The following is a 26,314-nucleotide window of genomic DNA, read 5'->3' on the forward strand; positions in this document are numbered from 1 at the left end:
GTCTGCGATTATGGTAGAGATGGACTAGTTGCTGTGAAGGGTCTGTTTTTGTGCTCTATGACTTTATGACTCCAAGCATTTGATCTGTCTTTCAATCATGGTCAATATGTTTCTCAACCTCATTCTCCTGCCTTCTCTCAGTTACCGGGCGAAAATGAGGACTGCAGATACTGGAGTGCTGGAAAAGCACAACAGGTCAGGCAGCATCCGAGGAGCAAGAGAATTGACGTTTCGGGCAAGAGCCCATTTCTGGAATGAGACCTGATTCCCGATGAAGGGCTTTTGCCTGAAACGTCGGCTTTCCTGCTCCTCGGATGCTGCCTGACCTGCTGTGCTTTTCCAGCACCACACTCTCGATTCTTCTCCTTGTAACCCTCAATTCCCTCATTAATCAATAACCTATCTGTCTCTATCTTTAAGACACTCAATGACTTGTCTTCCGCAGCCTTCTGCAGAAATGAGTTCCACAAATTAACCACCCTCTGGCTTAAGAAATTCCTCCTTACCTCAATTCAAAAGGGTCATCCATTCATTCTGAGACTGTGACCCGAGGTCCTAGTCTCTCCTATTAGTGAAAACATCATCTCCATATCCAGTTGAATGAGGCCTCTCAGTATTCTGTAAGTTTTAATGAGATCCCCCATATCTTTCAAAACTCCATCAAGTACAGATGGAATTAGTTGGAATATTGTAAATCATGTTCAGCAACAACTAACTAAATAACTGCATGATAAAATTCATCATTTGAATCATCGTTTTTAACAAACAATTTTGAGTGAAATAGCTACTCAACAGGATAAGTATTTCTGATATATTTTTTCATTGGGAAATTGCAGTCATTCCGAATAAATCTTATTTTATCCATTGAATTGCATCTGGTATGCACCCTTCGCCCACTGTTACAGCATTTTAATACAGTACATGGTGATACACATCAATATTTGAGCATCATGGGTGCACATAGCAATTTGTCTTGATTCATAAGATCCTGCCGTTGGCTGGAAGGTTTCTGAAGCTGTGGAGAGAAGAAATAGTTTCAATCAATGGTCATTTGTTTTATTAATAAGAAGCTATCACCAAATTTATTTCCCCTTTGCTTTTCAGTGTTTTCCTGCTGTCTTGCTTTGTGAAGATAATCTGGAAAAGAATAAATGTGACATCTTCCAAGAAAGAGGGAAACACAAAGCAGTCAGGTACATGCCTAATTAGCTGAACATTTATAAAAAGGAAAATGCTGGAATGTATTAATGAGGAGATCACACTGAGATACACTATCCCACAAACCCTCAAAGACACCATCATGCCTCCCTCACACAGAGACACACCATAACACGCTCCCTCACAAAGGGACACACCATTACACACTCCCTCACACAGAGACACACCATTAGACACTCATTCACAGAGGGACACATGATTACACACTCTCTCACAGAGAGACGCACTGTTACACAATCCCTCACACAGAGACACACCATTACAAGTTCCTTCACAGAGAAAGATACCGGTACACACTCTGTCACAGAGAGGCGTCCCATTACACACTCCCTCACACAGAGACAGGGAGTTGCACACTCCCTCACACAGAGACATACTGTTACACATTCCATCACACAGAGAGACACACCATTACATACTACCTCACAAAGAGACATCATTACAGACTCCCTCACACTGAGACACACTGTTACACACTACCTCGCACAGAGAGGTACGTCATCACACAATCCTTCATGAGACACACAGGGGTGGCACAGTGGCTCAGTGGTTAGCACTGCAACCTCAAAGAACCAGGGACCAAGATTCAATTCCAGCCTCGGGCAACTGTCTTCATGGAGTTTGCATATTCTCCCCGTGTCTGCGTGGGTTTCCCCGGGTGCTCCGGTTTCCTCCCACAGTCCAAAGATGTGCAGGTTAGGTGCATTGGCCATGCTAAGTTGCCTATAGTTTTAGGAGCATTAGTCAGAGGGAAATGAGTTACTCTTCAGAGGGTCGGTGTGGACTTGTTGGGCTGAAGGGCCTGTTTCCACACTGTAGGGAATCTAATCTAAAACCATGACAATCTCCCCCATAGAGAGGCACACCGTTACAAACGCCCTCACAGAGAGACATGCCTTTACACACTTCCTCACAGCAAACACACCATTACACATTCCCTCACACAGAGAGACCCACTATTACACACTTGCTCACAGTCATATCGTTACACACTCCCTCACAGAGACACGCCATTATACACTCCCATACATAGAGAGACACACAGTTACACGCTCCCTCACAGAGACACACTGTTACAAAATCCCTCATGGAGAGCACACACCACTCTATACTCCCTCACAGAGAGACATGATGTGACACACTCCCTCACACAAAGACACACCGTTACATAATCCCCCACACACCGCTGCACACTCCCTCACAAAAAGACGCACCAGTAGTCACTGTCTCACAGAAAGACACACCAGAACACACCCCCTCAGAGAGAGACAGACCTTAGCATACTCCCTCACACAGAGAGACCCACTATTACACACTTCCTGCAGAGAGACACACTGTTACATACTCCCTCACAGAGAGACACACCATTATATACTCCCTCACAAAGAGACAGGCTGTCGCACACTCCCTCACACAGAGACACACTATTTTGTCAGGTGTGTTCAGGAGGATTTCCTTACTCAGTATGTAGACAGGCCAATGGGGTCGAGGCCATTTTGGATTTGGTAATGAGCCAGGACAGTAACAGATCTCGCTGTGGGAGAACACTTTGGTGACAGTGACCACAATTGCCTCACATTTACCATAGCCTCAGAGAGGGAAAGGAGCAGTTACCGAGGGAAGATATTTAATTGAGGAAAAGGAAAAGGAAATTATGACGCTATGAGACAGGAGTTGGGAAGTACAGATTGGAGCAATTGTTCCACAGAAAGGGCACAGCAGACATGTGGAGACTATTTAAGGAGCAGTTGTTACGAGTGATACACAAATTTGTTCCTCTTTGACATGTAAGAAGGGGTAAGAGTAAGGACCCTTGGATGACAAGAACAGAGGAACTTCTCATCAAAAGGAAGAAGGCAGCTTAGGTAAGGTGGAGGAAGCAAGGATCTAGCACAGCTTTAGAGGATTACAGGCTGACTAGAAAGGAGCTCAGAAATGGACTGAGGAGAGCAAGGAGGGGGCACGAAAAAGGCTTGGCAAGAGGATTAGGGAGAACCCAAAGGCATTTTACTCATAGGTGGGGAATAAGAGAATGATCAGGGAGAAGGTCGGGAACTTGTGCGTGGAGCCTAAGCAGATGGGGGATGCCCTAAATGGAGTTTTTTGCTTCGGTTTTCACCAAGGAAAGGGAGCTTGTTGTGAATGAGAACATTGAGGAGCTGGGAAATAGTCTTGACCAGATCAAGACTGATGAAGTTGATATGCTGGAAATTGTGGCAAACATTAAGATTGATAAGTCCCCAGGGCCAGACCAGATTTATCTAGGTTACTCCAGGAAGTGTGAAAGGAGGTTGCTAAGCCGCTGATGAAGATCTTTGTTTCCTGACTCTCCACGGGAGTCATTCCGGAGGATTGGAAGGAGGCGAATGTTCTTCCTCTTTTCAAGAAGGGGAATAGGGAAATCCCTGGCAATTACAGACCAGTCAGTCTTACGTCTGTGGTCAGTATGGTTTTGGAAAGAATTCTGAGGGATAGGACTTATGACTATTTGGCAAAGCATAGTGTGATTAAAGGCAGTCAGCATGGCATTGTGAGGGGCAGGTCATGCCTCACAAATCTTACTGAATTCTTTGAGGAGGTGTCAAAACAGGTTGACGAAGGTCGAGCAGTGGATGTGGTGTATATGGATTTCAGCAAGGCATTTGATAAGGTTCCCCATGGTAGGGTCATTCATAAAGTCAGGAGGTATGGGATACAGGGAGATTTGGCTATCTGGATTCAGAATTGGTTGGCTGACAGAAGGCAGAGAGTGGTTGTAGATGGAAAGTATTCTGCCTAGAAGACAGTGTTGAGTGGGATCCCGCAGGGCTCTGTTCTTGGGTTTCTGTCCTTTGTAGTTTTTATCAATGACTTGGATGAGGAGGTTGAAGGTGGGTTACTAAATTTGCAGATGACGCAAAGGTTGGAGGTGTCGTTGATAGTATCGAGGGCTATTGCAGGCTACAGTGCGACATAGACAGGATGCAGAGCTGGGTTGAGAAATGGCAGAGCCGTGAGATTTTGCTACAGCTGGACAAGACCCTGGTGAGACCTCACTTGGAATATTGTGTCCAGTTCTGGTCACCCTATTATAGGAAAGATACAGAGGCTTTGGAGAGGGAGCAAAGAAGGTTTACCAGGATGCTGCCTGGACTGGAGGGCTTGCCTTATGAAGATAGATTGACTAAATTCGGACATTTCTCTCCAGAGAGAAGGAGGAAGAGAGGAGACCTGTTCGAGGTGTACAAAATAATGAGTGGAATAGATAAAGTCAATAGCAAGAGATATTTCACCAGGCCAGGACTGACTGGCATGAGAGGTCATCGTTTTAAGATATTAAGAGAAAGGTAAAGAGGAGACATCAGAGGAAGGTTCTTTACGCAGAGTTGTGAATACATGGAATACGTTGCCAGCAGTGGTGGTGGAAGTAGAGTCATGAGGGACATTTAAGCAACTGCTGGACATGCACATGGACAGCAGTGAGTTGAGGGGTGCCGAGGTTAGGTTGTTTTATTTGGATTAGGAATAATCCTCGGCACAACATCGTGGGTCAAAGGGCCTGTTCTGTGCTGTACTTTTCTATGTTCTATGTTACACACTCGCTCACACAGAGACACACCGTTAAACACTTGCAGAGAAACACATTATTGCACACTCCCGCACACGGAGACACACTGTTACACGCTCCCTCACAGAGATATGCCATTACACACTCCCTCATGCAGAGACATAACATCACACACTCCGACACAGAGAGGAATGCCAGTACCCACTCCTTCACCGAGTGACTCACCATTACACACTCCCTCACAGAGACACACCATTACACACTCCCTCAAACAGACACACCATTACACACACTCTCACACAGAGAAACACCATTACACACTCCCTCATACAGTTACACACCGTTATACACTCCCTCACACAGAGACTCACCATTACACACTCCCTCACAGAGACACATCATTATACACTCCCTTACACAGAGGCACACCATTACACACTCCCTCATACAGACACACCATTACACACTCCCTCATACAGACACAGAGACTCACCATTACACACTCCCTCACGCAGAGACATAACATTACACACTCCGACAGAAAGACCCAGGACCCAGTCCCTCACCGAGTGACTCACCATTACACACTCCCTCACACAGACACACCGTTACACACTCTCTCACACAGAGACACACCGGTACACACTCCCTCACACAGTTACACACAGTTATACACTCCCTCACACAGTGACACACTGTGACACACTCCCTCACACAGAGGCACACCATTACACACTCCCTCACATAGTGACACACAGTTATACACTCCCTCACACAGTTACACACAGTTATACACTCCCTCACACAGTGACACACCGTTACACACTCCCTCACAGAGAGGCACACAGTTACACACTCCCTTACACAGTGACACAAAGTTACACACGCCCTCACAGAGAGACACACTGTTACGCACTCCCTCACACAGAGCAATACACTGTTACACAATCCTCACAGAGACACACGCCATTATATAGTCTCTCACAGAGAGACATGGCATTGTTCACTGCCTCACACAAAGACATACTGTTACACACTCCCTCACAGAGAGACACACCAGTGCACACTTCCTCACGCAGAGACATAACATCACACACTCCGACAGAGAGAAATGCCAGGACCCAGTCCCTCACCGAGTGACTCACCATTACACACTCCCTCACACAGACACACCATTACACACTCCCTCACACAGACACACCATTACACACTCCCTCACACAGACAAACACACCGTTACACACTCCCTCACAGAGAGACACAACATTATACACGCCCTCACAGAGAGACACGACATTACACACGCCCTCACAGAGAGACACGACATTGCATACTCCCTCACACAGACAGACACACCGTTACACACTCCCTCACACAGAGACACTCCATTCCACACGCCCTCACAGAGAGACGCGCCATTGCACACTCCCTCACACTAAGACACACCGTTACGCACTCCCTCACTCAAAGACACACCGTTACGCATTCCCTCACACAGAGACACACCATTACACACTGCCTCACAGAGACATGCCATTACACACGCCCTCACACTAAGACACACCGTTACGCATTCCCTCACACAGAGACACACCATTACACACTGCCTCACACTAAGACACACCGTTACGCACTCCCTCACACAAAGACACACCGTTACGCACTCCCTCCCAGAGAGACAGACTGTTGCACACCTCCTCACATAGAGACACACAGTTGCACACTCCCTCACAGACAGACACACCATTACACACTTCGGTACAGAGAGACACAACATTACACACGCCCTCACAGAGAGGCACAACATTACACACGCCCTCACAGAGAGACACAACATTACACACGCCCTCACAGAGAGACACAACATTACACACGCCCTCACAGAGAGACACAACATTACACACGCCCTCACAGAGAGGCACGACATTACACACACCCTCACAGAGAGACACAACATTGCATACTCCCTCACACAACAGACACACCATTACACAATCCCTCACACAGACAGACACACCATTACACACTCCGTCACACAGAGACACTCTATTACACACGCCCTCACAGAGAGACACGCCATTGCACACTCCCTTACACAAAGACACGCCATTACGCATTCCCTCACAGAGAGACACACCAGTGCACACTCCCTCACAGAGAGACACAACATTACACACGCCCTCACAGAGAGGCATGACATTACACACGCCCTCACAGAGAGACACAACATTGCACACGCCGTCACAGAGAGACACAACATTGCATACTCCCTCACACAACAGACACACCATTACACACTCCCTCACACAGAGACACTCCATTACACACGCCCTCACAGAGAGACACGACATTACACACTCCCTCACACAGACAAACACACCGTGACACACTCCCTCACACAAAGATGTACCGTTACACACTCCCTCACAGAGAGACATGACATTACACTGCCCTCACAGAGAGACATGACATTACACACGCCCTCATAGAGAGACATGACATTGCACACACCCTCACAGAGAGACACGACATTACACATGCCCTCACAGAGAGACACAACATTATACACGCCCTCACAGAGAGGCACGACATTACACAAGTCCTCACAGAGAGACACGACATTGCATACTCCCTCACACAGACAGACACACCATTACACACTCCCTCACACAGAGACACTCCATTACACACGCCCTCACAGAGAGACACGCCATTGCACACTCCCTCACACAAAGACACATCGTAACGCATTCCCTCACACAGAGACACACCAGTGCACACTCCCTCACAGAGAGACACAACATTACACATGCCCTCACAGAGAGGCATGACATTACACACGCCCTCACAGAGAGACACAACATTGCACACGCCGTCACAGAGAGACACAACATTGCATACTCCCTCACACAACAGACACACCATTACACACTCCCTCACACAGAGACACTCCATTACACATGCCCTCACAGAGAGACACGACATTACACACTCCCTCACACAGACAAACACACCGTGACACACTCCCTCACACAAAGATGTACCGTTACACACTCCCTCACAGAGAGACATGACATTACACTGCCCTCACAGAGAGACATGACATTACACACGCCCTCATAGAGAGACATGACATTGCACACACCCTCACAGAGAGACACGACATTACACATGCCCTCACAGAGAGACACAACATTATACACGCCCTCACAGAGAGGCACGACATTACACAAGTCCTCACAGAGAGACACGACATTGCATACTCCCTCACACAGACAGACACACCATTACACACTCCCTCACACAGAGACACTCCATTACACACGCCCTCACAGAGAGACACGCCATTGCACACTCCCTCACACAAAGACACATCGTAACGCATTCCCTCACACAGAGACACACCATTACACACTGCCTCACAGAGACACGCCATTACACACGCCCTCACACTAAGACACATCGTTACGCACTCCCTCACACAAAGACACACCGTTACGCACTCCCTCCCAGAGAGACAGACTGTTGCACACCTTCTCACATAGAGATACACAGTTGCACACTCCCTCACAGACAGACACACCATTACACACTTCGGCACAGAGAGACACAACATTACACACGTCCTCACAGAGAGGCACGACATTACACACACCCTCACAGAGAGACACAACATTGCACACACCCTCACAGAGAGACATAACATTGCATACTCCCTCACACAACAGACACACCATTACACAATCCCTCACACAGACAGACACACCGTTACACTTCATCACACAGAGACACTTCATTACAAACAGCCCTCACAGAGAGACATACCACTACACACTCCCTTACACAGAGACACACCGTTCCGTACTCCCTCACAGAGACACACCATTATACAATCCCTCACTATTACACACTTGCTCAGACAGAGACCCACCATTTCTGCACTCCCTCACCATTATACACTCCCTCACAGAGAGGCACATTATTTCACACTCCCACTCAGATGTACACCATTACATACTCCATCTTTAAGACAGTCACGATCTCTCTCTCTCTCTCACCTACACACACATACACATACGTGAATGTTTTGCGGAATTGTCCACCTGTATGCAGCTATCCCCACTTCACCACCCTGCACCCCACCACTCCTTTCTCTACAGCTCACCTTTCCCCCACCACCAGTCCTGAAGAAGTGTTGCACCCGATACGTCAACATCCCCACTTCCCGATGCTGCCTGGCCTGCTGTGTTCTTCCAGCCTCCTGCTTGTCTACTTCAGCATTTGAGTTCAGTTTTAAGAAAGGAAGTAGTAAGCTTCTGATGATCATTATTGATTTTCTGCAAGAGGGAGGAAATATGCTATCCTCCCTGGCCTAAATGTGACTCCAGACCCAGAACAATGTGGTTAACTCTCAACTGACCTCTGAAGTAGCCTGACAAGGCACTCAGTTGTATCAATAGTGACAAAATCTACAAAGAAAGGAATCCAGAGAAATCATCTGACTTTGTTCTAGGCTCTGGAAAGGTTAATGGCGAAACAGCCCTGTCAACGCTGCAAAGACCTCCTGACTGACATCTGGGGGTTAGTATGTAAGAGCTGTCTCACAGACTAGTCAAACAATAGACTGACATAGTCATCATTGAAGACTCATACCTTAAAGACAAGGTCCCAGACACAACCATCACCATTTCACTGACAGGACAGACCCAGCAAAGGTGGTGACAGACCGGTATACAGTCAAGAGGGATTGGCTCTTGGGAGTCTTCAACAGTGACTCCAGATGCCATGAAGTCTCCTCATGTAGCTGATGAATCAATCTTCCTCCATGTTGAACACCACTTGGAGGAAACAACGAGAGTTGGAATGCCACAAAATATACTTTGGCTCGGGGATTTCAACACCCACCAACAAGATTGGCTTGTCAGCAGGACTGATAACAGTCCTACAATTTAGTTTCAGCAGCAGGAAGAGCGGGACCGTTGACCAGGGGGCTGATGGGAATCTGAATCACTGATTTAAAAACTTAACTCGTGAATAGGCGGAGTGCACACTGAGCAGGAGCAGACACGGACTGAGCAGACACGGGACTGAGCAGACACGGGACTGAGCAGACACGGGACTGAGCAGACACGGGACTGAGCAGACACGGACTGAGCAGACACGGACTGAGCAGACACGGACTGAGCAGACACGGGACTGAGCAGACATGGGACTGAGCAGACACGGGACTGAGCAGACATGGGACTGAGCAGACACGGACTGAGCAGACACGGACTGAGCAGACACGGACTGAGCAGACATGGGACTGAGCAGACACGGACTGAGCAGACACGGGACTGAGCAGACACGGACTGAGCAGACACGGACTGAGAAGACACGGGACTGAGCAGACACGGGACTGAGCAGACACGGGACTGAGCAGACACGGGACTGAGCAGACACGGACTGAGCAGACACGGACTGAGCAGACACGGACTGAGCAGACACGGGACTGAGCAGACATGGGACTGAGCAGACACGGGACTGAGCAGACATGGGACTGAGCAGACACGGACTGAGCAGACACGGACTGAGCAGACACGGACTGAGCAGACATGGGACTGAGCAGACACGGACTGAGCAGACACGGGACTGAGCAGACACGGACTGAGCAGACACGGACTGAGAAGACACGGGACTGAGCAGACATGGGACTGAGCAGACACGGACTGAGCAGACACGGACTGAGCAGACATGGACTGAGCAGACACGGACTGAGCAGACACGGACTGAGCAGACACGGACTGAGCAGACACGGACTGAGCAGACACGGGACTGAGCAGACACGGGACTGAGCAGACACGGGACTGAGCAGACACGGGACTGAGCAGACACGGGACTGAGCAGACACGGGACTGAGCAGACACGGACTGAGCAGACACGGACTGAGCAGACACGGACTGAGCAGACATGGGACTGAGCAGACACGGGACTGAGCAGACACGGACTGAGCAGACACGGGACTGAGCAGACACGGGACTGAGCAGACACGGGACTGAGCAGACACGGGACTGAGCAGACACGGGACTGAGCAGACACGGACTGAGCAGACACGGGACTGAGCAGACACGGGACTGAGCAGACACGGGACTGAGCAGACACGGACTGAGCAGACACGGGACTGAGCAGACACGGGACTGAGCAGACACGGGACTGAGCAGACACGGACTGAGCAGACACGGGACTGAGCAGACACGGGACTGAGCAGACACGGGACTGAGCAGACATGGACTGAGCAGACACGGGACTGAGCAGACACGGGACTGAGCAGACACGGGCTGAGCAGACACGGGACTGAGCAGACACGGGACTGAGCAGACACGGGACTGAGCAGACACGGGACTGCTGAGGAACTGAAGTAATATATTTGGGTGGTTGAGTTACCCGAAACATTACTTAGGTCGTGTCTCCAACCCATCCTCCTCCTCAAACGAAAAAAAGAGTTCTGTGCACTGTATTGGTTCAGTAACTAGTTTGTTTTTATTCTTTATTTTTCTACAGTCTCTTTAGGAATTTAGAATAGTGGGAATGGAGGTTAGGGCAGTTGAATGTTCCTCCTGCAGAATGTGGGAGGTAAGGGTCACCACCAGTGTCCCTGCTGACTTCATCTGTGGGAAGTGAACCCAACTCCAGCTCCTCAAAAACCGTGTTAGGGAACTGGAGCTGGAGCTGGATGAACTCTGGATCATTTGGGAGGTGGAGGGGGTTATTGCGAGGAGTTACAGGGAGGTAGTCACTCCTCAGGTACAAGAAAAAGACAGATGGGTTACAGTCAGGGACGGAAAGGGAACCGGCAGGCAGTGCAGTGATCCCCTGTGGCCGTTCCCCTCAATAACATGTATACTGTTTTGGATACTGTTGGGGGGGATGACTTACCAGGGGTAAGCAATGGGGTCAGGGGTCTGGCACAGAGTCTGTTCCTGCTGCTCCGAGGGGAAGGGGGGAGAGGAGCAGGGCAGTAGTCATTGGGGACTCCATAGTTAGGGGGACAGATAGGAGGTTCTGTGGGAATAAGAGAGACTCACGGTTGGTGTGTTGTCTCCCAGGTACCAGGGTTCATAATGTCTCTGATCGTGTTTTTGGGATCCTTGAGGGGGAGGGGGAGCAGCCCCATGTCGTGGTCCACATAGACACCAATGACATAGGTAGGAAAAGGAATGGGGATTTAAGGCAGAAATTCAGAGAGCTAGGGTGGAAGGTTAGAACGAGAACAAACAGAGTTGTTATCGCTGGTCTGTTGCTTGTGCCACGTGCTAGCGAGGCGAGGAATAGAGAGAGAGAGAGGAGTTGAACATGTAGCTACAGGGATGGTGCAGGAGGGAGGCTTTCAGATACTTGGTTAATTGGGGCTCTTTCTGGGGTAGGTGGGACTCTACAAACAGGCTGGTCTACACCTGAACCAAAGGGGTACCAACATGGGGGGGTTGGGTTGAAACTAATTCAGCAGGGGGATAGGAACCTAAATTGTAGTTAGAATAGACAGGAGGTTGAGTGTAGTGAGATCAAGAATGAGGTTTCAAGATTGCAAGAGTGCACCGCTAAGCAGGAAGGTGGTTTGAATTGTGTCTACTTCAATGCCAGGAGCATCCGGAATAAGGTGGGTGAACTGACAGCATGGGTTGGTACCTGGGACTTCGATGTTGTGGCCATTTCAGAGACATGGATAGAGCAGGGACAGGAATGGTTGTTGCAGGATCCGGGGTTTAGGTGTTTCAGTAAAAACAGGGGAGGTGGGGAAACAGGGGGAGGTGTGGCATTGTTGGTCAAGGACAATATTACGGTGGCAGAAAGGACGTTTGAGGACTCGTCTACTGAGGTAGTATGGGCTGGGGTTAGAAACAGGAAAGGAGAGGTCACCCTGTTGGGACTTTTCAATAAGCCTCCAAATAGTTCTAGAGATGTAGAGAAAAGGATAGCAAGGATAATTTGAGATAGGAGCGAGAATAACAGAGTAGTTGTTATGGAATTTTCAATGTTCCAAATATTAACTGGAAATACTATAGTTCAAGTACTTTAGATGGGTCAGTTTTTGTCCAATGTGTGCAGGAGGATTTCCTGACACGGTCTGTAGATAGACCAAAAAGGTCAAGGCCACATTGGATTTGATACTGAGAATGAACCCAGCCAGGTGTTAGATTTGGAGGTGAGTACTTTGGTGATAGTGACCACAATTCGGTTAAGTTTACTTTAGTGATCGAAAGCGTTCGGTATATATAATGCAGGGCATGAGTTATTACTGGGGGAAAGGCCATTAGGATGCAATTAGGCAAGATTTAGGATGTATAGGATGGGAAAGGAAACTGCAGGGGGTGGGCACAATTGAAATGTGGAGCTTATTCAAGGACCAGCTACTGTGTGTCATTGATAGGGAGGAAGTTGTCAATCGAGGGAGCTGTGGTTTACTAAAGAAGTTGAATTTCTTGTCAAGAGGAAGAAGAAGGCCTATGTCAGGATGAGATGGGAAGGCACTTGAGAGTTACACGTTAGCCAGGAAAGACTTAAAGAGAGAGTTAAGAAGAGCCAGGAGGGGACATGAGAAGTCATTTGTGGATAGGATCAAGGAAAACCTTCAGGTTTCTGCAGGTATATCAGGAATAAAAGAATGAGGAGAGAAAGATTTGGGCCAAACACAGATAGAAGCGATAAGTTATGTGTGGAGTTAGAGAAGATAGAGGAAGTACTAAATGATTTTTTTTTTCAGTATTCACACTGGAAAAAGATAATGTAGGCAAGGAGAATATTCAGTTACAAGCTACTAGACTAGACGAGATGGGATTGAGGTTCACAAGGAAAAGGTGTTAGCAATTCTGGAAAATGTGAAAATAGATAAATCCTCTGGGCTGGATGGGAATTATCTGAGGATTCTCTGAGAAGCCATGGAGGAGATTTCAGAGCCGTGGTTTTGATCTTTATGTCTTCATAGTCAACAGGAATAGTGCCAAAAGCTGGAGGATAGTAAATATTGTTCCCTTGTTCAAGAAGGGGAGAAGAGACAACCCTAGTAATTATAGACCAGTGAGCCTGACTTCATTGTGGGTAAAATGTTGAAAAGGGTTATAAGAGATAGAATTTATAATCATCTAGAGATGAATAAGTTGATTGGGGATAGTCAACACGGGTTTGTGAAGGATAGGTCATGCCTCACAAACCTTACGAGGTTCTGTGAGATGGTGACCAAACAGGTGGATGAGGGTAAATGTTAATGTGGTGCATATGGATTTCAGTAAGACATTTGATAAGGTTCCTCATAGTAGGCTATTGCAGAAAATACGGAGACACGGGATTGAGGGCAATTAAGCGGTTTAGATCATAAATTGGCTAGCTGAAAGAAGACAGGTTGATGGGAAATGTTCACCCTGGAGTTCAGTTACTAGCGGTGTACTGCAAGGATCTGTTTCGGAGCCATTGCTGTTTGTCGTTTTCACAAATGACCTAGATGACAATATTTCATCTTCACTAACACTCAACACTGGAGGCCCCAGGGATGCATACTCAGCCCCCTACTGTACTCACTGTACACCCATGACTGTGTCGCCAAATACCAGACTAATGCCATTTACAAGTTTGCTGATGACACAATCATAGTCAGTCGAATCTCAGATGGCGATGAAACAGACTACAGAAGGGAGCAATTCTTAACTTCATCCTTACCAATCTGCCAGCTGCAGAAGTATCTGTCCATGACAGTAGTGGTAAGAGTGACCACCGCAGAGTCTTTGTGGAGACAAACTCCATCGTATTGCATGGCACTACCACCATGATAAATAAGACAGCCTTCAAAAAGATCTAGCAGCTAAAGTCTGGGCATTCATAAGGTGCTGTAGGCCATCAATAGCAGCAGAACTGTACTCCAACACAATCTGTAACCTCATGATCTGGCATATCCCCTACTTAATCATTACCATCACGCCAGGGCATCAACCCTGGTTCAATGGAGAGTGCAGGAGAGCATTTCAGGAGCAGCACCATGCTTAGCTGAAGATGAGATGTCAATCTGGTGAAGCCACCAACAGAACTACTTACATGGCAAACAGCAGAAGCAGCAAATGATAGACACAACTAAGCAGTCCCGTAACCAATGGATCAGATCTCAGCTCTGTAGTTCTGCCACATTCAGTTGTGGACAATTAAACAACTCGTTGGAGGGGAAGGCTCCTCAAATATTTCCATTCTCAAGCCCAGTACATCATGAGCAAAAGGCTTAAGTATTTCCAGGAATCTTCAGGCAGATGTGCCACGTGGAGGTGCCTCCTCCAGCTGGCATCAGAATCACAGATGCCAATCTTCAGCCAATTCAATTCACTCTAATTGACATCAAAAAACAATTGGAGACACTTGATACTGAAAAGGCTACTGAGCTCTAACAACATTCTGGTGATAGTACTGAAGACTTGTACTTCAGAACTTGCCACTCCTTTCGCCAGCTGTTCCAGTACAGTTACAACACTGGCATCTATGCTGCAATGTGGAAAATTGCCCAGATATGTTCTGTACATAACATGCAGGACAAATCCAACCCGGCCAATTACTGTTCCATCAGTCTGCTCTCCATCATCAGTAAAGTGATGGAAGGTATCATCAACAGTGCTATCAAACAGCACCTGCTCAGCAATAACCTGCTCAGTGACGCCCAGTTTGGGTTCCCCCAAGGTCACTCAGCTCCTGACCTCATTCCAGCCTTGGTTCAAACATGGACAAAAGAGCTGAATTCCAGAGGAATTCCTTAACAATTCAAGACAATAATCCAAAAACTTAATATCAGTATGCCTTCCTTGTGAGTATATCAATGTAAAGTTTTTGTCAAAGATCTAATCGTCATTTTCCATCTCTGCATATAACTTCCGTCCTTTGTCCTTGAGTGAACCTATCCTTTCCCTAGCTATCCTCTTGTTCCTTATTTCCCAATAATATCCCTGCCACCGATATAAGAGTCACCAGCAAATAATTTCTTGGATTATCCCTGTGACTGTTCTTGACTATTCTCCAGTCTTTTGGCACCTCACCTGTGGTGAAAGAGGACACAAAAATCTCTGTCAAGGCCTCCTCCCTCGTCCTTTACAGTATCCTAGGATAGATCCTTTCAGGCCCAGGGGACTTAACTGTATTGATGTTTTTCAACACAACTCCTTCTCCATTTTAATATCCACATGCCCCAGAAAGTCAACAGATCTCCCTATAATCTTACCATCATTCATGTCCTGCTCCTCGGTGAATACCGATGTGAAGTACTGACTAAGAAACCACCCAGTTCATCCAGCTCCACATATAAATTCTGGCTTTTGTCCTGATTTGGAGATGCCGGTGTTGGACTGGGGTGTACAAAGTTACAAATCACACAACACCAGGTTATAGCCACTCCGAAACCACTTGATGAAGCTAGTGCTTCCGAAAGCTAGTGCTTCCAATTAAAACTGTTGGACTAAAGACAAAGTTACAAATCACACAACACCAGGTTATAGTCCAACAGTTTTAATTGGAAGCACTAGCTTTCGGAAGCACTAGCTTCATCAGGTGGTTTCGGAGTGGCTATAACCTGGTGTTGTGTGATTTGTAACTTTGTTTTTTGTCCTTGAATAGAACTATCTTTTCCCTTATTACCCTCTTTCTACTAATACATATGTAACATGCCTTGGGATTCTCCTTAGCCCGATTTGCCAAGAACATTTCATGAACCCTTTTAGCCCTGCTATTGCTTGTTTAAATTGATTCCTGCTTCCTTTATTTTCCTCAAGGGCCTCATCAGATTTTAGTTTTCTAAACCCCATCTGCTTCCTTTATCTTTTACTAATGCTTGCAGCTACTTTTGTTATCAGCCTATTCCAGGCACATTTCTAACCTGATCACCCGTAACTCGGTGTCAGGTTCTACTGAAGATGAAAGAAAGTGCTGAGGCCTCATTTTGCTTGTTGATTCTTACCTTGGACAGCCACCATTTCTTTAACCTGCTAGAGATCTTGCACTTGCAATCTTGGCTTTCTTCATAAATACCTTCGCGAAGAAATAGGCCAATACCGGGACTATTAAAGCTGGTGCCATGATCGTAACACTCAGAACAATCGGGTTAGGTTTACTTCCTGGAACTGACAAATAATGGGTCAAGTTACAACTAACAGAACTGAAGTGTCAAATTGGCTGAGCCTGAAAGAACATTGCTGAAAGAGTATGTCTGTGTCTTTTGTGGGAGAGTAGATAAAACTAGAGGAAATCATTTACTTATCATCATACTCACAATTCTGTCTGTTGCAGGTGTGTTGGTCCGTGATAGTTGTGGTATCAGTTAGAGTGACCACTCCATAGTCCTTGTGGAGATGGGACCATCAGAAATAGCAACAGGATTAGGCTGCTTGGTCCTCGACCCTGCTCCATTATTCAATAGGATCATGATGTGGAGGTGTTGGATTGGATTGGACAAATCCCAAGCTTTCAGACTTCACCTGATGAAGGAGTAGTGCTCTGAAAGCTTGTGATTTCTGTTGGACTATAATCTGGTGTCACATGACTTCTGAGAGCAGGATCATGCCTGATCTGACACTTCTCATCCATTTCCCTGTTCTTTTCCTGTAACCCTTGATTCCCCAACTGATCACAAATCTATCCATTTCTGCCTTACATATGTACCAAGGGTCTCAGCTCCCATAGCTCTCTGTGGCAAGGAGATCAAACAAACCATCTGAGAAAAGAAATTCCTCCTCATTTCAGTTAAATTAGCAACCCTTAAATCTGCGACTATGCCCTCTGGTTCTGTTCGTACTGTTACGAGTTTTAGGAGGTCCCTTCAAAACCAGGTTTAGTGGTCCCTATGAAATTGAGAAAAAGTTGAGTCAGGTGAACTATCTAGTAAAGATGCCAGATAGAAAAAGAAGGGATGTCATGTGAGCACGTTGAAACCATATTATACTGGAGAGAAAGAACTGGAGAAACAGTTAGTTACTGCCCCACAGAGTGAGGAATCAAATCCAGATGATGTTGATTTTGATTTGCCTCAAGATAGGTTTAAAAAATGAAGAGGTCCTTGAGGAGTGAGATAGGTTAGTAAGCTATCTGTCTCAGGAACATGGAACAGAGTTGAAAGATTTGTTACTGCAGTACAATAACATATGTAAGAATCAGATGGGGAGGACTAATGCTGTTGTGCATGAAGTAGTCGTAAGGAATACTTCTCGAAAAAAAGGAATACTGCTCCAATAAAACAACACCCCTGTCGGCTTAATCCTTTCAAAGCCAGACAGGTCCAGGTGGAGGTGGAGGCCATGCTCGACAAGGACATCATCGAACCAAACCAGAGTCAGTGGAGTTCGTCGATCGTCTTAGTTACCAAACCGGACGGTACTCAATGAATCTGTGTGGATTATTGGAAAATCAACGACATTATAAAATCAGATTCATGTCCAGTTCCTGGACTGGAGAACTGCCAAGCCACTAGCATCTGGGGACTGCCAGGAGAATAGCTCTCTTAAAGGAAACATTGTCGATCAGTAACCAGTGAAACAGAGATCTCTAAGAAGAAAAGAAAACCAAGGAAGAAATAATAGAAGATTTGACATCTGACAGGTTTTGAAAATTTGAAGTTTTGGTAAACCTTAATCAGGGGTTATATCGGACTAGTATTATAGAAGGGAAGGTAAAAAGTAGTTTAGTGGAAGTAGTTGTAAATATTTGTTAGTTAATTATTCTCTTTTATACTTTAAGAAATAAAGTTGTTGATTTTTACTTTAAATAATTCTTGGCCTCTCGGATTTTCACAGATTACTGCACGGGGTAAATCTTTTATCTGCTGCTGGTTTCAATTAAGCAGCAGCGTTTACCTCCTAGAATTTGAATGGTTTAGGAGCTTTTGTCGGTGATTTGAACAGTTTAGGGCTTGGATTTGGGAGCTGAACATGTTTAGACTGACTTGAATAGATTTGGGGTAGGAAAAATTCCAGTAGATTTCAGCACTTGCAGGTGAGTCTTCTTGATCTTTAAATAAAACATAGGTGTGACAATTTGTTTAATTTCTGTGACTTGTGGTTGATTAAATGAAAAGTGAGAGAAATAGCTCTTAAAATTGCTAAAGAGGTTCTGGGATTTGAAGATTATTCTCAAATTTGTGAAGAAGATTGAGAAGAAAAGAAAAAGGCCATGATTTTAGAATTAGCAAGAAGTTACATTTGGGTTTAACCAAGGACAAAAGTAAAGCTGAAATTGTAAGGAAATTACGTAGGTGTGCCAGAGAAACAGACAAGTGCAGTTGAGGAAGAAAAACTGAAATTACAATTGAGGAAAATGGATGTGGAAGATAAACAAAGAGAGAAGCAAAGAGAAAAAGAGAGAAGTGAGAGAGGAAAAAGAGAAAGAGAGAGAAGAGACAGGAAAATGAAAGAGAGAGAAGGATCTTAGCTGAGCAAAAAGAGAGAGAATTTGAACTTGAGAAGTTGTGACTTAGCAAAGTCAAGTTAACAAGCTGGAGATTAAAAGAGAAGGTCATGATATATACAAATATGTCAAAACCCTGCCACGTTTTGATAAGAAAGATGTTGAAGATTTCTTTATTTCATTTGAAAAATTGACAAGGTAGATGGAGTGGTCCAAGGATTTATGGGTAATGCTAGTTCAGACTAAAGTGGTAGGCAGCTAATGCTGGAGGAGTTTAAAAACTCATTTCCAGAGATGGGAAGAATTCACATGGAGGAACAGGCAGTTCAGGAAGCGAGAAGGGCAGCAGACCTAGCAGATGAGTACATGTAGGTGCATAAAGCAAGCTTCTGGCCAGAATTTCGTCCTGTGAGGGATACAAGTTGGGAGAAGGGCAAAGCCTACACTATGAAACCAAGAGTAGAGAGCACTGGTCAGAATTTACCACCGATTAAAGAAGCCCAAGAGGGTGGAAATGAGGTGAAAGGCCTCAGGTTTTTTCACTGTAATAGAGTGGGACACTGAAAATTCCAGTACTGGTGGTTTCAGAAGGACACTGGGAAAAGTTGTTTTCACCGCCAGAAGGTGGGACACGTAAAGACACAGTGCTGGTCATTAAAGAAAGGCAATGTGGGAAAAGAAGCTAAGCAAGTAGTATGTGATGGATGGCAGTTAAAGGAAGGGGAAAAGTCTCAGATCCAGTTACCTGCACATCCACTAATATCATTTATTGTATCCATTGCTCCCGATGCGGTCTCCTCTACATTGGGGAGACTGGGCGCTTCCTAGCAGAGCGCTTTAGGGAACATCTCCGGGACACTCGCACCAATCAACCACACCGCCCCGTGGCCCAATATTTCAACTCCCCCTCCCACTCTGCCGAGGACATGAAGGTCCTGGCCTCCTTCACCGCCGCTCCCTCACCACCAGACGCCTGGAGGAAGAACGCCTCATCTTCCGCCTCGGAACTCTTCAACCCAGGGCATCAATGTGGACTTCAACACCTTCCTCATTTCCCCTTCCCCCACCTCACCCTAGTTCTAAACTTCCAGCTCAGCACTGTCTCCATGACTTGTCCAGACTTGTCCTACCTGCCTATCTCCTTTTCCACCTATCCACTCCATCCTCTCCTCCCTGACCTATCACCTTCATCTCCTCCCCTCTCACCCATTATACTCTATGCTACTTTCTCCCCACCACCACCCTCCTCTAGCTTATCTCTCCACTCTTCAGGCTCACTGCCTTTATTCCTGATGAAGGGCTTTTGCCCGAAACATCAATTTCAAAGCTTCTTGGATGCTGCCTGAACTGCTGTGCTCTTCCAGCACCATTAATCCAGAATCTGGTTTCCAGCATCTGCAGTCATTGTTTTTACCTTTTTATCACATAGGGTTAACTCCAGGAGAGGTAAGAGAGGTAAGCAGCTAGTGCAAGAGTCTTCTGTACCTATAGCCATTTCAAACAGGTGTGCTATTTTGGAAAATGTAGGGGATGATGGATTCTCAGGGGAATGTAGCACAAACAGCCAAATTTCTGGCATTGAGACTGGATCTAATGCAACGAAGAGATCAATTGTGTTAGGGGACTCTCTAGTCCGAGGTACAGACAGAAGTTTCTGTGGTCAGCAACGAAAAATCAGAATAGTATGTGGCTTCCCTGGTGCCAGGATCAAAGATGTCTCAGAGAGGAGCAGAATGTTCTCAAGGGGGAGAGGGGCCAGCAAGAGGTTATTGTCCCCATTGGAACCAACAACATAGGAAGGGATAAAAGCAAATTACCGCAGATGCTGGAATCTGAAACCAAAAGAGAAAATGCTGGAAAATCTCAGCAGGTCTGGCAGCATCTGTAAGGACAGAAAAAGAGCTGATGTTTCGCGTCCAACTGACCATTTGTCAAAACTAATATCTGGATCACTCCCAGTGCTACGAGCTAGTGAGAGCAGGAATAGGAGGATAGAGCAGATGAATGCATGGCTGAGGAGCTGGTGTATGGGAGAAGGATTCACATTTTTGGATCATTGGAATCTCTTTTGGGGTAGAAGTGACCTGTACAAGAAGGACGGATTGCACCTAAATTGGAAGGGGACTAATATACTGACAGAGAGATTTGCTGGAGCTGCTCGGCAGGATTTAAACTAGTAAGGTGGCGGGGTGGGACCCAGGGAGATAGTGAGGAAGGAGATCGATCTGAGACTAGTAAAGTTGAGAACAGAAGCGAATCAAACAGTCAGGGCAGGCAGGGACAAGGTAGGACTAATAAATTAAACTGCATTTATTTCAATGCAAGGGGCCTAACAGGGAAGGCAGATGAACTCAGGGCATGGTTAGGAACATGGGACGGGGATATCATAGCAATTACAGAAACATGGTTCAGGGATGGGCAGGACTGGCAGCTTCATGTTCCAGGATACAAGTGCTGCAGGAAGGATAGAAAGGGAGGCAAGAGAGGAGAGGGAGTGGCGTTTTTGACAATAGATCGCATTACAGCTGTGCTGAGGGAGGATATTCCGGAAATACATCCAGAGAAGTTATTTGGGTGGAACTGAGAAATAAGAAAGGGATGATCACCTTTTTGGGATTGTATTATAGACCCCCTAATAGTCAGAGGGAAATTGAGAAACAAACTTGGAAAGAGATCTCAGCTATCTGAAAGAATAATAGGGTGGTTATGGTAAGGGATTTTAACTTTTCAACCATCGACTGGGACTGCCATAGTGTTAAGGATTTAGATGGAGAGGAATTTGTTAAGTGTGTACAAGAAAATTTTCTGATTCAGTATGTGGATGTACCTACTATACAAGGTGCAAAACTTGACCTACTCTTGGGAAATAAGACAGGGCAGGTGACTGAGGTGTCAGTGGGGGAGCTTTTTGGAGCCAGCGACCATAATTCAATTAGATTTAAAATAGTGATGGAAAAGGATAGACCAGATCTCAAAGTTGAAGTTCTAAATTGGAGAAAGGCCAATTTTGATGGTATTAGGCAAGAACTTTCAAAAGCTGATTCGGGGCAGATGTTCGCAGGTAAAGGGACAGCTGGAAAATGTGATCCTTTCAGAAATAGATAATGAGAATCCAGAGTAAGTATATTCCTGTCAGGGCAAAAGGAAAGGCTGGTAGGTATAGGGAATGCTGGATGACTAAAGAAATTGAGGGTTTGGTTAAGAAAAAGAAGGAAGCATATGTAAGGTACAGACAGGATAGATCGAGTGAATCCTGAGAAGAGCATAAAGTCAGTAGGAGTATACTTAAGAGGGAAATCAGGAGGGCAAAAAGGGGACATGAGATAGCTTTGGCAAATAGAATTAAGGAGAATCCAAAGGGTTTTTACAAATATATTAAGGACAAAAGGGTAGCGAGGGAGAGAATAGGGCCCCTCAAAGATCAGCAAGGTGGCCTTTGTGTGGAGCCGCAGAAAATGGGGGAGATACTAAACGAGTATTTTGCATCAGTATTTACTGTGGAAAAGGATATGGAAGACATAGAATGTACGGAAATAGATGGTGACACCTTGCAAAATGTCCATATTACAGAGGAGGAAGTGCTGGATGTCTTGGAATGCATAAAAATGGATAAATCCCCAGGACCTGATCAGGAATCTAGAGAAGTGATTGCTGGGCCTCTTGCTGAGATACTTGTCTCATCGATCGTCACAGGTGAGGTTCCGGAAGACTGGAGGTTGGTTAACGTGGTGCCACTGTTTAAGAAGGGTGGTAAGGACAAGCCAGGGATCTATAGACCAGTGAGCCTGACATCGGTGGTGGGCAAGTTGTTGGAGGGAATCCTGGGGGACAGGATATACATGTATTTGGAAAGGAAAGGACTGATTAGGGATAGCCAACATGGCTTTGTGGGTGGGAAATCATGTCTCACAAACTTGATTGTGTTATTTGAAGAAGGAACAAAGAGGATTGATGAGGGCAGAGTGGTAGATGTGATCTATATGGACTTCAGTAAGGCATTCGACAAGGTTTCCCATGGGAGACTCATTAGCAAGGTTAGATCTCACGGAATACAGGGAGAACTAGCCATTTGGAAACAGAACTGGCTCAAAGGTAGAAGACAGAGGGTGGTGGTGGAGGGTTGTTTTTCAGTCTGGAGGCCTGTGATCAATGGAGTGCCACAAGGATCGGTGCTGGGTCCTCTACTTTTTGTCATTTACATAAATGATTGGGATGCGAGCATAAGAGTTACAGTTGGTAAGTTTGCAGATGACACCAAAATTGGAGGTGTAGTGGACAGCAAAGAAGGTTACCTCAGATTACAACTGGATCTTGACCAGATGGGCCAATGGGCTGAGAGGTGGCAGGTAGAGTTTAACTCCGATAAATGTGAGGTGTTGCATTTTTGGAAAGCAAATCTTAGCAGGATTTATACACTTAATGTGAGGTCCTAGGGAGTGTTGCTGAACAAGGAGACCTTAGAGTGCAGGTTCATAGCTCCTTGAAAGTGGAGTTGCAGGTAGATAGGTTAGTGAAGAAGGCTTTTGGTATGCTTTCTTTTATTGGTCAAAGTATTGAGTACAGGACATTGGTTAGGCCACTGTTGGAATATTGTGTGCAATTCTGGTCTCCTTCCTATCGGAAACATGTTGTGAAACTTGAAAGGGTTCAGTCAAGATTTACAAGAATGCTGCCAAGGTTGGAGGATTTGAACTATAGGGAGAAGCTGATCAGGCTGGGGCTTTTTTCTCTGGAGCATTGGAGGCTGAGGGTTGACCTTATTGAGGTTTACAAAATTATGAGGGGCATCGATAAGTTAAATAGACAAAGTCTTTTCCCTGGGATCAGGAAGTCCAGAACTCGAGGGCATAGGTTTGGGTGAGAGGGGAAAGATATAAAAGAGACCTAAGGAGCAACCTTTTCACACGGAGGGTGTGGTACATGTATGGAATGAGCTGCCAGAGGAAGTGGTAGAGGCTGGTACAATTGCAACATTTAAAAGGCATTTGGATGGGTTTGGAAGGATGTGGGCCTGGTGCTGGCAGATGGGACTAGATTGGGTTGGGATATCTGGTCGGCATGGACAGGTTGGACTGAAGGGTCTGTTTCCGTGCTGTACATCTCTATGACTATGACTCTATTAGTGAAAGTAGTAAAAGAGACCCCAAGAAGAGCCAAGGAGCTGCAGGAAAGTGCACAGCCTAGGTAGGGGCTGGGTATGGAGTTAGTACCTGATCTCTACAAAGAATTCGCATCTGTGGATAAAGTTTACTCAGAAAGTCCAGGGGGAGAAGGACATGAAGTTGTAATTTTGAGAGATACAGGTTCTAACTAGTGGCTGATAGTAAGGCATGTGCGAATGTGCACTCTTTCTGATCTGTTACCAGAGAGTCTGATAGTTTGTGGGATAAATGAACAGAAATTTAGTGTTCCCCTATGAAAGATCAGGTTGATGTGCGAACTCAAGACTGGGGAAATAACAGTGGGAGGGGTTGACAGAGTGTCAGTTCCAGTAATCCAGTTTGCTCCTGGGAATGATCTGGCAGGATTCAAGGTGGGAGTGAACCCCCTTGTTGTGGAGAAGCCCAAGGAAAACTAAGGAACTAAGGAGTTAAAACAGGAATATCCTGGAATTTTCCCAGACTGTGTGGTAACCAGATCCCACTATCATAAGTCACAGCACGAAGTGAAAAGTAAAGAGAAAGATGAAGGAGTTGAGGTTCAGTTGGCGGATATCCTGTTTAATGTAATGGTGCAGGAAAAACCTGAACAGGCAGAGGGTCAGACAGAAGTGTTTACTCCTGGAATGCTAAGAGACTTGCAACAGCAAGACTAGACGATAAAAGATAGATATGTGGATGAGTACTCCAAAAAGGAGGCAGAGAATATTCCGGAGGGCTATTATCTAAAAGATAGAATTCTCAGACAGAAATGGAGACCACGGCAGGTTAGTGCAGAGGAGAAATGGACTGAAGTGCACCAGATTGTATTGCCGGTAGCATACAGACAGGAGGTGTTACAGATAGTACATGAACTACCTGTAGGAGATCACCTAGGGGTACGAAAGATTCAGGCTAAAGTACAAAAACATTTTTATTGGCTTGGAATGCACAAGAATGTGGTTAACTTTTGCCAGATATGTCAAACATGCCAAATGGTAGGTAAGCCACAGGCAGTAATAAAACCAGCACCTTTGTTGCCAATTCCTACATTTTAAGAACCTTTTATGTGAGTTATGATTGATTGTCCCCTCCTGGGAACTAAAACTGGGAACCAATACTTGTTCACCATAATGGATATGTCTACCAGATTTCCAGAGGCAATTCCATCACGGAGTATCAAGGCAAAAAAAGTGGGAGAGGAGTTGTAGCTTTCTTCACACAGTATGGGCAACCCAGGGAGATTCAGTCAGACCAAGGGTCTAATTTTACTGCTGGGCTGTTTAAGGAGGTTATAGATAGCTTAGGTATACAGCACTTTAAATCCAGTGTGTATCATCCGGAATCCCAGGGAGCTTTAGAAAGGTGGCATCCAAACTCAAGGATCATGTTGAGATCATACTGTCAGGATTACCCAAATGATTGGGATAAATGTATCCCATTCATATTGTTTGCAATTAGAGATGTCCCAAACAAATCTACTCAGTTCACTCTCATCGAGTTAATATTCGGGCATGAAGTGAGAGGTCCTTTGAAATTATTTAAAGAAAAATTTACAGGACCAAATTCAGAGTTGAGTAGCCGAGTTAGCTAAAAACCACATAAAGAGGGCACAGTGTAAAACGAAGCAGGCGACAGATAAAAGCTATGAGGATAACGTGTCAGTACTGTCACCAGTGATAGGAGGTCCCTTCAAAGCCAGGTTTAGTGGTCTCTATCAAGTTGAGAAAAAGTTGAGTCAGGTGAACTATCTCAGAAAGATGATGAACGATCAGTCCTCAGCAAAGGCAAACTCTAATCTCCAGCATCTGCAGTCCTCACTTTCGTCTATCTCATAAAGATGCCAGAAAGAAAAATAAGGTATTGGGTATGTCATGTGAACATGTTGAAACGGTATTATAATGGAGAGAAAGAACTGTTAGTTACTGCTCTACAGAGTGAGGAATAAATTTCAAATGATGTTGATTTTGATGTACCTCAAAATAGGTTTAAAAAATGAAGAAGTCCTTGAGGAGTGA

At 45.7% G+C, this 26,314-nt stretch overlaps 1 protein-coding gene across 1 annotated transcript in view; it reads right to left on the minus strand.

The window, feature by feature from the left end:
• Positions 1–928: 928 nt before the first annotated feature.
• The window catches only part of LOC122544470 (disintegrin and metalloproteinase domain-containing protein 12-like), a 255,817-nt gene continuing 230,431 nt past the window's right edge, over positions 929–26,314 (minus strand). The window contains exons 19-20 of the mRNA XM_087992302.1: positions 16,721–16,883; positions 929–1,015 (exon numbers count right to left, since the gene is read on the minus strand). Of these exons, the coding sequence (XP_087848428.1) occupies positions 16,741–16,883 (143 nt within the window). The 3' untranslated portion in view covers positions 929–1,015; positions 16,721–16,740. The remainder of the gene's footprint in view (positions 1,016–16,720; positions 16,884–26,314) is intronic.

The sequence above is a fragment of the Chiloscyllium plagiosum genome, unplaced genomic scaffold, assembly GCF_037043375.1.
Source record: "Chiloscyllium plagiosum isolate Xiang-an unplaced genomic scaffold, Cpla_swu_hap1 HiC_scaffold_1, whole genome shotgun sequence".
In the NCBI taxonomy this organism is placed as follows: domain Eukaryota; kingdom Metazoa; phylum Chordata; class Chondrichthyes; order Orectolobiformes; family Hemiscylliidae; genus Chiloscyllium; species Chiloscyllium plagiosum.